At 40.6% G+C, this 14,547-nt stretch overlaps 1 protein-coding gene across 5 annotated transcripts in view; it reads left to right on the plus strand.

Annotated features, from left to right (window-relative positions):
* The window catches only part of inpp4b (inositol polyphosphate-4-phosphatase type II B), a 98,938-nt gene that overhangs the window by 81,457 nt on the left and 2,934 nt on the right, over positions 1-14,547 (plus strand). For 3 of the 5 annotated variants that reach the window (XM_079462264.1, XM_079462265.1, XM_079462267.1), the window contains 7 exons: positions 5,305-5,480; positions 6,251-6,374; positions 7,911-8,037; positions 8,194-8,334; positions 8,486-8,583; positions 9,223-9,335; positions 10,997-11,151. In XM_079462264.1, coding sequence (XP_079318390.1) covers positions 5,305-5,480; positions 6,251-6,374; positions 7,911-8,037; positions 8,194-8,334; positions 8,486-8,583; positions 9,223-9,335; positions 10,997-11,151 — 934 coding nt within the window. Of the gene's footprint in view, positions 1-5,304; positions 5,481-6,250; positions 6,375-7,910; positions 8,038-8,193; positions 8,335-8,485; positions 8,584-9,222; positions 9,336-10,996; positions 11,152-14,317; positions 14,512-14,547 lie in introns of those variants that run through there. The other 2 variants (XM_079462263.1, XM_079462266.1) reach the window with 1 other exon arrangement.

The raw sequence follows: 14,547 nt of genomic DNA on the forward strand, positions 1-14,547 counted from the left end.
GTAGGAGGAAAAACATGACAAAAATTCTTAAAGTTTTTCAACGTTGTAAAAATGTGTATAATATTTAATTTCAACATTTCTGTCAACGAAGATTTACGTCATATACTGCGACACGCGTTTCTATCAGATCGGCGGCGGCGCGCGTGATGCCAGACCGGTGGCTGACAGACACACAAACAAACCGGCGGGTGTGTCATGGATCCCAAGGGGAAAAATAGAAAGATAGTTGAGGAGATCAGATGATTCAACAGTTCTTGGACCAAATCATTTGCTTTCATTGCCAATGTGGAAAATTAGAGGAGCGCAAAGATAAATTTAAGAAGTGGATTGCATCTCCAAACTCCACTACTGCTGCTAGTTTTGTTGCAACCCGGGAGATAATTAAGCGTGGGAAAACGTTCAGTTCACAGATGATACTGATTTTTGTCAGTATATAGTATATAGTTTGGGGCAAGAGGATTGTATTGTATTATTGAGGATTGAAGAGGACTGCATTTTATTTCCATGGGGATGTCTGAAATTACAGGATGCATATGCACGTTGCACATTTTGTTGTTTTTTCGAATCCTAAAGTAAAAAAGACATCAAAAATCTGATTTCTTTATTGTATTTCTATAATTTCATCAATGCAACGAAACATAATACATTAAAATTATAATGGAAGTTAAACCTAAAGCATACAGCAGAGTAGTCACGTGGTGCGTCATTCTCTCCAGGATGCGATGCAGGGGAAAATAAACATTTAATCATGAATGCTCATTATGTATTTGTGGCCTACTTATCATTTTGATACTAGGGGGGTAATAAAGCTAATATAGACACTTACAGCATGTGTTGCCTTCATTATAAGGCTTATATAAGGCTTTTAATTTTTTGCGGCTCCAGACAGCTGTTTTTTATTTTTTTTTGTCCAATATGGCTCTTTCAACATTTTGGGTTGCCGACCCCTGGACTAGGCTAAACACCGCAGTGTCTTTTCATACAACATGACAACATCGATACAGTAATCATAACACAGAGAGAACATTATAGTTGAATACCTTTATCTTTTCAGCATACAGGGGCGCCAATTTGCCAATTCCCCACACAATGAATGAATAGATAATAGATAACTGATTTGCGGCGGCCCAGAGTTTCTTTTACTGCTCGTGCGGTGCCGCCCCCCACGTGACATGAAAAAATGCCGCCCGGGCCACTGCCCGGTTCGCCCGTGCCTAAAACCGCCACTGGATACACTGCAACCATAACATGGACAAGGGAACTTCGAACAAGAACAAAGCATGGAACACAGCATACAACCAAACGAACAAGCACAAGACAATAGACATGAGGGCATTAAATAGGGAGACTAGCGGAAGAGATAACACTGGGCAGGTGTGGGGAATGAGACACAGGTGGAAAGCAATACTAGGAACGACAGGGGCGGGGCCAATGCCGAGACTGGAGAGAACGCATATTATGTCCTGATTGACAATAATAAATCTTTCCTCCACATAAATGTCTAAAAAAGTATGCGAGGATCACGGCATAAACTCATAATCATTTTGTTGCTGTTATCTTTTGACACGTCCCTGAAATTACACCGGTCTGGTACTGAGGGAGTGTTTCCACTCCGAAACGTGATTGGTTGCTTTACCTGTCAGACATATGACCTCTTGGGCTTGGCCTCACATCACGCGCATGTCATTACCTGCCGCGCAATGCACAATGTCCGAGTATATCACAGTAATTAAATCAATTAAGTATTATAAAGGAAATTTCCGAATTCTCTGTCGTATGATACTCAAGGTATAAAAATAGTGTCTTGTTTACAAAAGTGTTTTCGATTCAGTGCTCAAGGGGTGCTACGCAGTCTGCGTAGCCTATAGGAAGGATCGGCACGCACACATCTGAATAATACCTGCCCACCGGCTGATTATATCTGCCCTCAAATTAACGTGCAATGGCGCTCATGCAATCGGAATCAAATAGGCCTACTCAGCGGAATGCACCTAGCCAAAATGTGTTTTTAGCGGTGTATCAACCGCTTTTAAAACAGAACACTTCGAAATATTTCGTTTCCGGACAAAATGACTGTTAGATAGCACATGCACACCTGTAAGATGTCTGCTAAAGATCTGGAGATGTGGAAAAACATCTTCTAAACATCTTAGAAAGAGCTTTTGTACATCCATTCTAAATCATACACATCTTACAGACGTCTTCTAGAGGTCTATATGACATCTGACAGCAGACGTCTCCGAGATGTAAACGCATTTAAAAATGTTGGAAAGGTTGTTGAGAAGACGCTTTTAAGATCGGATTGCAAATAACATTGTATAGAGGATTATAAAAACAGTGTTTAGTTTTAAACACGATTCCTCAGCATTCTATTTTCTTATGATTTGTCTAATAACAGCTGTACAGTCCAAAGCGGCAGACTTGCACGACGCTTTTATCGGAATAATGAGTCTGCTTTTATCATGCCCAGATTTACACACAGCTACATTCAGCATTATGCAGATTCTTTGTTGTGTTTAGTGTGGCAGGGTTTTTTAAATTCAGGTTGCAGCAGCAGCGCAAACATGGCTTTGCAGATTACAAAAATCGTAAACATTCTTCCACGGTAACATGAAACTCGTGAAAACATACATTACAATATTTTATCATCATCGAACCAGATGGAGCCCTTCTCACGCGGGAATGTATTGTAAGCAAAATAGATTTGGACACATTTATTATTAATACAGCTAATACTGGTTGGTGGATTTTTTTTATCTTTAATAAATGTCTCATTAAGTGGTCATAGAATATTACAACCACAAAGAACAAGAGTCACTGCACCACGCTTTTAAGACGTCTAAATGCACCTGCCGTAATTTGGACTGATGGCCTACATGTTATAAACCCATGTGGATTCAGACACTAGCTTGGTTTTTGTCACAAAGAGGCAATTTAGCCGAGGCTTATTGGGTGGGTGGTGGGGGAAAACCACCATCTGGATTTAACAGCAATACAAGTCCAAATTGTCTGTACAGAACAATTGCTCATTCATTTTCTGGACCCCATACTACCGAAGCACCCTCCACAGGACGCCGCGAGGCACACAGTCGAATGCCTTCTCCAAGTCCACAAAACACACGTGGATTGGTTGAGCAAACTCCCATAAACCCTCCAGCACCCTGTAGAGGATGTAGAGCTGGTCCAGCGCTCCACGGCCCGGAGGAAAACCACACTGTTCCTCCTGTTCTACTATCGGCCGTATTTTCCTTTCCAGTACTCTGTTATAGACTTTTCCGGGGAGTCTGAGAAGTGTGATCCCCTGTAGTTGGAACACACCCTCCAGTCCCCCTTCTTAAAAAGAGGGATCACCAACCCGGTCTGGCCACCAATGCTGCAGAGGCATGTCAGCAAAGACAGCCCCACAGCATCCAGAGACTTGAGGTACTCAGGGCGAATCTCATCCACCCCCGGTGCCTTGCCACAGAGGAGTTTCTTGACTACCTCAGTGACTTTGACTTGGGTGATGGACAAGTCCACCTCTGAGCCCTCAGCCTCAGGCTTCCTCAATGGAAGATTTGACGGTGGGATTGAGGTTTGCCCGAATTTCTCCTCGAAGAGATTCTGGCAAACCGTCCGACGACATCCCAAGTTGAGGTCAACAGCTTCCCACCTCCACTGTAAACAGCGTTGGTGCACTGTTTCCCTCTTCTGAGGCGCCGGATGGTTTGCCCGAATCTCTTCGAGGAGAAGGACTATTATCAATATTATTATTATTATTATTGGTTGTATTATTTTTTTACTCCCCTCAAGGTTTAATAAAGACTCATGTCGTTCCTGGGTTTTAACAGGCATTTATTCGATGACAAAGTCTTCAAACATGTCTTTACATGTCCCATTATTGCCCACATTGCATGGCCGTCAGAACTGGTATAAATAAAAAACAGAAACCGTAAATTAACCTTAATTTCTTGACATACTTGCAGACAATACTAAACAAAATCACATAGAAGACTAAGAAATAAAGCATACATTTATGCCATGTAAAATAATATCTTAATTATCTTGTTACAGTTGCACACACAAATAAATGACAAGGAAAGAAAAATAACTCATTGGCCGCATAGACCCGAGAGGGTAAAGTTCATCTTCACACTTCACCAAAAAATGTATAAACAACTTTCGCGAACTTTGAGACAGATGGTTCACAAGCCGCAGCACATATCTCTCTGATCCTAGCGAGTGCACCCATACCACGTCCATATAACAACAAATTATAATTTCCACACGAACAAAAAATAACTTCCCACCTTTTCAACAAAGTTTTTATCAAAAATAAATAAACATGAAATTATTATTTATTAGCCATGAGACATTATTTATTTCAAACATATGATTTTTGACCTCTCATGTATATTTATATTTTAACTGTGAACCATATTGAACTGAAATATATGAGTTGCCTTTGACGGCAGCTACAATTGTATTTATACAATATTTTCACTTGTGCACATCCGTGTATGAAGCCTCAGGAGCTTATGGTCATGGGCGTATGGTTACCGCCAGATGCTCAATAATTGACCAAACACAGTAGACTGGGCATTGAGGGGGGGGGTTAAATTAAGCGACCGGAGCTTTAACCGGATGTTCTATCAGAGAGTAAAAGTAGATGCTGCAAAAATGTAGCCTACATTATAAGAAGTGTATTGAGTTTTTTTTATTTAAATCACACAAATGCATGCGCGCACACCCCAGTAATAAAATGATGAAACTTGTTCCAAGTGGCTCTTTAAAGAATCCAAATGAAAGGGCTTTGTTTTGATCCTTTGTCTAAAACAACAAATGAATATGATTCCCAGGACTGCATGAAAAATGTCAAAAATAACAAGCTGGCGCATTTGCTGCTATAAAAGATACACTTCCAAAAGGGCATCAAAGATTTACTATTGATTTTCATGGGGACTGGGCTTTTGTCAAACTAACTTTTAACAACTTTTTATAATATGAATATTTTAGGAAGCTGAAAACCATAGCAGCAATAATAGACTGGCTTAATAATTTTCTACCTCACGTTCTGTAAAATATACCATTAGAATAAATGCAAAACTCACAATAACACAGTATGTTACTTTAAAACAATATTTCTAGTAATTGTGGAGTTTATACAGGATATAGTACTGTATTTCCAGGCTGTCAGACTTTAAAAATGGTCTTCTGTGGCAGGGGTTTTCAAACTGCGGTCCCCAGGGGTTTGGCAAGAGGGAGCTCAGGGAACCGAGGTTACGTTAGTAACCGAGTACGTTTTGTGTCTATGTTCCTCAACAGCTGCAGATTTACACGATCAGCTGGCCGTTTTGGTTCAGACTCTGAAGGAATGCGTGAAGGATGTGACTGAAAGGGCCAGACACTCGATGAGCTTTGTGTTGCTTCAGGAAGCGGCGTGCAGCACCATGCAGGGTCTTCAGCTCCAGCAAAGACGAGATGCTGTATTCAGCCAAGCGGTGAGTCGGATTCACCAATCAGATGAGACAGCCACATGACGATGGCTGCAGATCAGGGGTTGACAAGCTCCAAAATTGCTATTTGAAAGTCAATACATTTAAAAAGAGCATTTAAAAGGAGTCCATGTCACATACTGTATGTGCTTTTACGTATTTCACCCTTTTGTATATGGAACAGGACAAAATTTGCAACTTTATATTCTGGAATTCTGACCCTTTCAAATCTCATGCTCATATAGTACACAAATGGTACTGGCAACATTTTAATAAAGAATTCTCATTTTTGTGTACACTGTTCCTTTAAGGCCCTTACCAAATTTCATGAAACCTTCTGCTTTGGTCTCAACACCAAAAGATTGCATCAAGCAAGGGCAAATCATGCGAGGTTGCAGGCTAGCACGAGGGCAGGACGTATGTGCTGCAGCCAACAGTGACAACTTCTAAAGTATTTGAACTTGGAACAGAAACATTTCCTGTTTCCAGAAAGAAAATAAACTGGTTGAAACATTTATTGTTGCTTTTCCTCTAAAAGACATGCTTACTGAGGCAAAAACAAGGAAATTAAATTTGGAGAAGACATTGCATGTGTCATGTAAAACATACAGTATCTCGTGGCTGTTCGGTACACAACAATAAACACCAGTGCCAGTTGTTCAAAATCGATCTAAAGCCGTCTTGGAGATCGTCTTGGAATTTCAAAACCTGTCCATGTGTTTGAACAGAATACCATGTACATTTTATTAAAATTGTATTTGTTTATGTGTTTGCAGCTGGCTGCATTGGCGTGTGGATTTGTCATGCGTTTATATGCTGGTTTAGAGGATAAGAGCTTTCTCAGACAGCTACATACGGTCGGACTGGTGGCTCAGTTTGAAAGTCTCCTCAGTACATACAGTGAGTATGTTCACGGTTCACACTATATGTGTATCTCTCCTGAACGACGAACGGTACATAGAGTATGCAAATCAATCACAAACATTCAATACAAGATAAAAAGTATGGCATATTACTGCAAGGGATGAAACACTTGGCCGAACATGGCTTTTTGTATCTATTTTGCCAAGTTCTTCACAATTGCATAAACTGAATTGTCAAAATGTGCTCTTTAATTTTTTGTCTTGCTCTTGAATATTACAATATAACTTAAAATAAAATTGAGCAAAACATGTGGGCTAAATAAAAAATATTGAGCCCTCTCCCTTGTGGAATAGCCTATATTAGACCAATAACTGACTGCTGAAAGAACGTACTGCACTCTGTACCCCTACAACAAAAACACTTCATTAAAAGGTGTCATTCAACATTATAAGCTAAAAAAAATTATAAACAAAAGCTGTTTAATTATTATAGGCTACACTGGAAAATGAATGAAAGAAAAAAAATGTATGCAAGCAATTCTGACTGACAACCATTTCAGTTCACGTCTCACCTCCGAACTCTGCCCACAAAAGCAGACTGTTCTCTCAGAAGGTGCACTTGTGGCCGGGATGCACAGAACAGACAAGTTGTTAAGTACAGGGAACTGTGTGCATGAGACCAGTGTATGATGTCAAAGAATGTTGCAAGCTGTGGGGCTACTGTAAGACCGCGCTCCAAAAGTTATCGAGGGGTAGAGACGCTTTCATTCAGAAATTACTGAATGAAATGTGTGTCTCTCTCTGTCTCTCTCTCTCTCTCTCTCTCTCTCTCTCTCTCTCTCTCTCTCTTTCTCCGCTCTGGTTGCTGCTTGATTATTACACACATCATGCTTTTTTGCTATTTTCAGCTGAATATTTTGGTGAAGCCCAAGTAACCAAACATCATTGACTTCCATTGTATGGACACAGAACCACTAAGGTATATCTAAAAAATATCTTCACTTCCACGCAAGAGCGGGTACTCTGCGTTCTCTGCCCAGTTTGCCAGAGGTTTCCTGTTTGTGGATCAGGCCTGCCTTAACTGGAGGTTTCTTCTTGTCGCCGGAGTTTACCCGTTGGATCTGTTTGCCCCACATAAGGCTGCCTTGCAGTCTCTGCTAGCTCTCCATTGCTGTGGATTTTTGTATGTTTATTCTCAACCAAACTCTTGAGACCTTTGTTAAGATCATGTGACAATGTACCACTTTCACTTATAATAGCATTCTTCTACTTTTTGATAAATTTTACATTGTAAGTGCACTGCGGGGTATGATGATGCTGTGTCAATCAAACTTTGAAATGAATGTAACATAACTCTTAAAGCACGCACTGTTCTGCACTCTCTTCAGTGTCGATCACAAGTAAATGTGGTTCACAAGATAGAATTTTTCCTGTAGCAGGAATTTGGTGAAGAGGCACATCAAAGGTCATGGGTTAGATTCCCAGGAAAACACATATTTATAAAAGGCATACGTTGAATGCATTGTGTTGTCAGATACCTAAATGTAGCCTTACATGGACCTTTGTCACCCAGGTGAAGAAATAGGAATGTTAGAGGATATGGAAGTGGGACTATCTGACCTGCACAGCGTGACCTTCAAAATCACAGAGGCAACGTCTGAAGAAGCGGACTGCCTGCAGCCAACCGTCAGCGGTAGACGGTGAGAGAGACTGTGATCTAGATGATACATGGCTGCTCTAAAAGAGCTAACATTTAATAATCAACACGTGTTGGTCATATACTACACACAACATTCGCATACTTCCATTTCGACAAGAGTGCTTAACATGTCAAATGTGACCCCTTTTCCTTCCAGAGACCGGTACAGTCTTGAGGTGCCACTCCCACACCATGCCTTCCAAACGTTACCTGAGGAGCTCCGAGAGGGCAAGCCGCTGCGAGTGCTTCCTGTGCTCTTCAATGTGGGCATAAACGAGCAGCAGTCCTTCGCCGAGAGGTATACGAGATCTCACTGATGGGAACGAAACACTATCCTTCAACGTCTATTGAGTTACAAGCCTGTGAATCAAGTGTTCAGTAAATCATAATACATCAGTGATGTTGGTTCCAACGTGTCTGAGCTGATACCCTCTCTGTCTCCCTCATAGATTCGGTGACATATCTTTACAAGAGAGAATAAACCAGAAGAACTTTGAGACTCTTGAAGGTTATTACAAATCCTTAACCAACACGGTACCATCAGAATGTAAGTTTATCGTCGAATTATACAAAATGCAATTGTTGGAATAAGTTACCAAGTATTTTTTCTTCAATCCTATGTACAGTTGGAGCACTAGGCCTATATATAGAATTGAAAAAGGCATGAGTTATAAATTAAATTTTATTTATTTATTATATTTTTACTAGTATTCAGGTCATTATTAGAATGATGTCAAAAACATCAAATTACTTAAATTAATTTGTCATTTCTGTGGGTTCTGCTTGAAAGATCTGTACTTATTCTGTTCCTTAAAACTTAGAACCACTCAAAACATGAAGCTTACACAGCTCACCTACATCAGTGCATTTCTGCAGAATTTAGTTTCACAGTTTAAACAAATAAGGGCAGGTACTTATTATTTCTCTGTGATATGTCGATCTTCCTTACAAAGCATGACGGCTTCAACTGATGAACGCTCTCATTAGACAGATGCCAAGATGCATCATAGCATGTCACTTCTTGTCCTATTTCCATCTCCTTAAAACAACAAGTACATGTCCCTAGACTTTTCAAACTCATCTCAGTGCCTGTCGATACAGAGACCAACAGGCCCTCTTTAAACTCGTTCATGCGTGATATCTCAAATCTTCTTCTTTTTTTGTCCCGGTCTCTTCCTTTCTAAAGGCTTGCCCTGTTTTCAGACACAGAACGACATTAAAGAACTTCTCGACACCCTTGGCCAGAATGTAGTTACTAAGAAGAGGAAGAATGTGGAGATTCTGTGGCTGGCAGGAATGGTAAGGTTCACAATGAGGTCATGGAATCTGTCCAGGAGTTTTTTGATTTATTACGCACACTAAAAAACTGTCATGAACTGTGTAGGAGAACCCAAGTGCAGGCAGCAAAATGGGGATGAAGGGGTTAACAAGTATACTTTAATAATAACAAGAACAAAAACACCCACGATGGGGGAAAACACTAACAAAACAAGATACAAAATTGAAACCAAATACTTCCCACAAGGGGGGCAAACACACACAACTAGGAATAACAAATAAAGACTGGGAAACAGACAACATCCAACAAAACATAGTAAAAAATAACAAGGGCAGACAGGCAAGAATAATTAATGGATTGGGGTGACATAATAAAAACAACAAACAGGGGAGGGGGGTGGGGGAACACAAGAGTTCATGGGGGGAACCCAAGAGTCCAGGGGGGGAAGTCCAAAGGGGTTGGGACAGGGAGGGGCAGTCTTAGTCCCTGGACACGCTTGAGAGCGTGGGGTCCTGAGCGTGGGGTTGACGCCGGCTGGAAGGCCGGCAGGGCAGGACTTGACGCCGGCTGAGCAGGACTTGACGCCGGCTGGAAGGCCGGCTGAGACGCCGTCTGAGACACCGGCTGGGACGCCGGCTGGAAGGCTGGCTGAGACACCGGCTGGAAGGCCGGCTGAAAGACAGGACCGGGCACTTGACGGACCACCGGACTTGGCGGGACCACCGGACTTGGTGGGACCACCGGACTAGGCATGGCACTGGACACAGGCTGCAGCATCGTCTGGGCTTGCTTCTGTGCCCTCCTCTTTTGCCTCTTCCTTCTCAGTCTCGCCACCCGTCCGGTAGCCAGCAGAAGGAAGGAGACGAAGGGCAGGTCCGGCTCCGGATTGGAGGCCTCCGAAGAGGACCCCCAGGATTCCTGTCTCCCCCGCTTGCCAGTGAGACTGGGCGGTTGTGGAGAGGCTGCAGAGGCTGGAGAGTGGTGCGTGGCGATGCCCACAACACCGATCTGCAGAGGACCACTATCGAGTATCGAAACCAGCGGAGATGAGTCAAAGGTGTTCAATGAGGTCACGGACTCCGAACGAGCTGCGGCAGTTAGCCACACAGCGTCGAAGTCCAACGGCCTCATTGCCCTCATCTCCGACCGAGAGAGTGGCTCTCTGAGACCGGCGTTGAACAGCACCGCCAGCTCCTCCTCCCCGAAGACACCTTGCTCAGCAATGTCAAGGAACCTCTCCACATACTCATCCACAGTCTCCCTTCCCTGGCGAAGGCTGCGGAGGCGATGGGCCAGATCATTAAGTAAGGGAGCAAATCAAGAGGGAAACAGGTGTAGGGCATTAATCAATAACGAGAGGATGGGAACAGAGACGAGACCTGGAGAGAGCGTATGGAAGGCAATTACAACAATAATTGCCTCTCTCCACATTAAACATGAGGTTCTGTCATGATCCTGCCACTATACTAAGAGGAACATGACATGATGCAGCAGAATCATGACAAAAACTACAGGTTCAGGTTAAACTGTTGTTTGATTAAAATATAAAATTATATTGGAGATTAAAAATTCTTATTATCGTCCCTGTCTTAAAGCTACTGTACTTAAAACAGAAGAATCATTAAAAATCTCACTATGTCGTAGTAATAAAGAGCTAATGAAATGTCATCTGGCTCCTCAGATCTGTCGCCGACTGAACGGAATCCGCTTCACCAGCTGTAAAAGTGCCAAAGACAGGACGTCCATGTCAGTAACGCTTGAGCAGTGCTCACTACTGAGGGACGAGCACCAGCTCAATAAAGACTACTTCGTGCGAGCTCTGGACTGCATGCGGAGGTGAGCGCGATTTCAGGCCCGACCCACCTGCTCATCTTCACACACTTCTGTTTTGTCCATTCATATATCAAACTCATTATTTTAAAACTGTATCGTATAAAATTAGATTCCTCATTTTATTATATATTTTAGCATTTCCTCTTAAGGTGTTCGTAATCACGTTATATCAATTCACAGATCCAAGCTCACCAAACTTGACCTCTGGAATGATTCAATATGCAAAACTATTTTCGTTGTTTAAATTTCCGGTCTTTTGCGTTCACATGCTATAAATGGAAGTCAATGGAATTATTTCTTCAAAGTAAATACAGCGGTGTCAAACTGTTATTTAATTTAAAGGGCATTTAAATTTTTCGTCTGAGTTACCTTTTAAGCAGCATTCCTCTCCGGTGTCTGTTGAATTTCAACAATATCAAACCTCACGAGTGACAAAGTCGTCCAACATCACTGTGAAAGACTGACAGCATGACAAGACACATGAAAACTGTGATAAAAACCCAGGTTATCACATAAAACATTTTTTTTTAACTTTTTCTAAATACACGTAGAAATATTAGTGTTGTATTGCTTTAAAGTGAATATTAACTTGTTTTCTTTGCAGAATTTGAAGTCTGAAAAAATACTGAGCATCTTTTCTGTTATTTTGACCTGTTTCTCCAGTTTTCACTTTCTGCAAATAATTCCAAATAGAAACAATATTTTTATTTGAAATTTAGTAGAAAGATTTTAAGTTTGCAGAATGAAACTAAAACTATAATTTTACCTGGTAAATCCAGAAAAACTTTAAAATGGTTTCTTATTTTTTTCAAATTTTTAGTCCATTTTAATTAGATTTCTCCTAATCTGTCCTCACTCCTCCTAATTCACCGACCTCTCTGCAATGCATTCTGGGATGTCCCTCTGCGTTTGACCTGCTGATTTGTCCAGATGCCGGTCTTGTATTGTAGAAGGTTCAGGAGTGCAACATTAAGGTTTAAAAAGTTTACATCTTACTAAATTTGGGTCACAGCCATTGATGCTATCTGGCAGAAAGCCATGCATAAGAAATAATATTTCCCTTAATCTTTAAATCCGTAAATCCAATACATAATAAAGCTTAATCGTAACTGACAACATTTATAAACTTATAAATAATTATTATAAGCATAAAGCAAATCAAGGAAAGAAAACAGTATGAAACAGATTTTTTATGTACTTGATCAAAAAACCGTTTAGTTTATTTTTAACCAAATTATGGCAGCTTTAATAAAACAGTGAAGCGCAATAGAAAATAACTATCCTTCTGGGCTGGGTATTGTGAGGAATATTGTGTATTTAGCTTAGCAACACAATAAAGACAAATTTTGCTCTCCACATTTTTCATATTTTTAAATGGGTGTGATGCTGCCTGTTCTACACCAGTCACATCTACACAGAAGACAACTGCTGATGCAGCCTCTGGAGTAAACTTGATATGACATATTCCAGATTAAAAGTTTACAAAGTGTGCTGGCATTTGTTGGGCGAGGATACCAAATGTTGGATCTCAGAGTAAGCTTTCATATCCACATTGTTTTCATAATTACTCAAGTAATAGATGTTCTATTCAATATAATTGATGTAATCATTTAAGTAATATAATTGATTTCAATTATGTAATTAAACATTATTATCATTATTATTAAAAATGAATTATTTACAAAACTATTTCCAACTACCCACTGAATAGCATTGCTCTTTCACATTCATTTCAATCCAACGCCAAATAGTTGAAATCAAATGGGTCACAAAACTATAATTAAGTACTTTTGAGAAATCTGATCTTTGACCTACTTTCATACAGTATTGTTTCATGCTTTGTCACAGTGGGCTGAATGTGTGTGTGTGTGTGCTCGAATGCGTCTGCTTAATGTAAACAAACTGGATTCAAAACACAATAGCATTCGATATCACAATGCATCAAAATGCGCTTCTTTCGTTACACGAGTAGAGTGCCTTAGAGAAGCAATGTGGCGTCTTTTATATGTCGACTGAGCGGTTTACATATTAAACAACTTCTGACCGCGGTTCAAGTTTAGAAATATATAAAAAAGCGCATTATTTACACACAGCCTTCTGTGTGTGTGCATTCCCTCCCCTCACCTTATTGAGAAAGAGAGAGCGAGGGAAGCGCAACCCCTGCCCGTGCTCAAATTACAATCTGCAGGATGCATTTATATGGTTTATGTCAAATGCCACGTTTTCAATAAGAAATGACATAACGAGAATACATATTTAAAATAAAAAACAGCAAAGTTCCTACATATTTTTTAATAATCTGCTTTTTTAACAGCCCTATAGACATTACGTGTGAAATTAAATGTGATGTGAATGTAATATACAGTACATCAAATGGTGTTGGTTTAAAAGAGGCTTCTGCTCAAGAGCTGTCTCTTTGTTATGTTTGGAGAAGGGAGGGCTGTTGATGTCAGGGTTTGATTTCACATCATATCTAAACCGGTTAAGTTGAGTTTAAAACCAAAGCAGTTCAGAAATGTTATCTGACGCACGTGGTGCTAAATTTGGATCCTTGTCAAGGCGTGTGACGTCAGCTCAATTGTGAAGATTTTTTACCACAAAGATAAAGTAACTTATCATTGTATTAAACCATGACAACACCTTTTCATGTCTTTTCAATAGAACGCCGCCTTAGAAAAATTATGTTTGCTGCTTTTGGAATCCAGAAGCAGGTGGAAGTTTAACCATTGCCTAGTGTTTTCACTTATAAAGTGACTCTCTATGCAAATGCAAGGTTGCCGTTGTCACAGAAATAATAAAATTTATTTTCCACTTCTTTAAACATTCAATTCTGTAATTACATTCTTGAATAAAGTTATACATCTCTAAAGTGATTTTTGAAGGTTTAGTGAGAGTTCTTGCTAGAGCCAACATCTCTGTTATCTGTTGACCTACATAACAACTTTCTTCACATTTTTCCTGTTCTGCTCACATTCTCCATAGTGTCTCATTCTTTATCCTTTAATATGCTTGTTAATTGGTGGGCATTCACAGACCCATTCCTGTTCAGTATGTATGCGTGTCTTCTTGTGTTCTTCGAAACTAGTGTCTTGACAAACTATTTTCTAACTTTTGTTTGTGTGTGTGTGTGTTTGTGTGCTTTTTCTCTCTCGTTTTGGGTCTGAGTCAGCGGTCGGTTGGCACAGGGAGATGTAGCCCAATGGGACGACCCTGAGACAGGCTCGATAGCTATTAACAAGCCGGCGTCTCGACACTTCTATCCCATCGCCCTTCTGCTGGTCAGCTCCCACCTGCTGGTGGTCTGGCTCATTTTAAGCCTTGTTTTTTTGCTTGCAAAATACCAATAAACTGCAGATTATGTCACACCTGAGCTCTGTCTAACTTTCTTATTAGGTTGCT

The sequence above is a fragment of the Barbatula barbatula genome, assembly GCF_947034865.1.
Source record: "Barbatula barbatula genome assembly, chromosome: 8".
In the NCBI taxonomy this organism is placed as follows: Eukaryota; Metazoa; Chordata; class Actinopteri; order Cypriniformes; family Nemacheilidae; genus Barbatula; species Barbatula barbatula.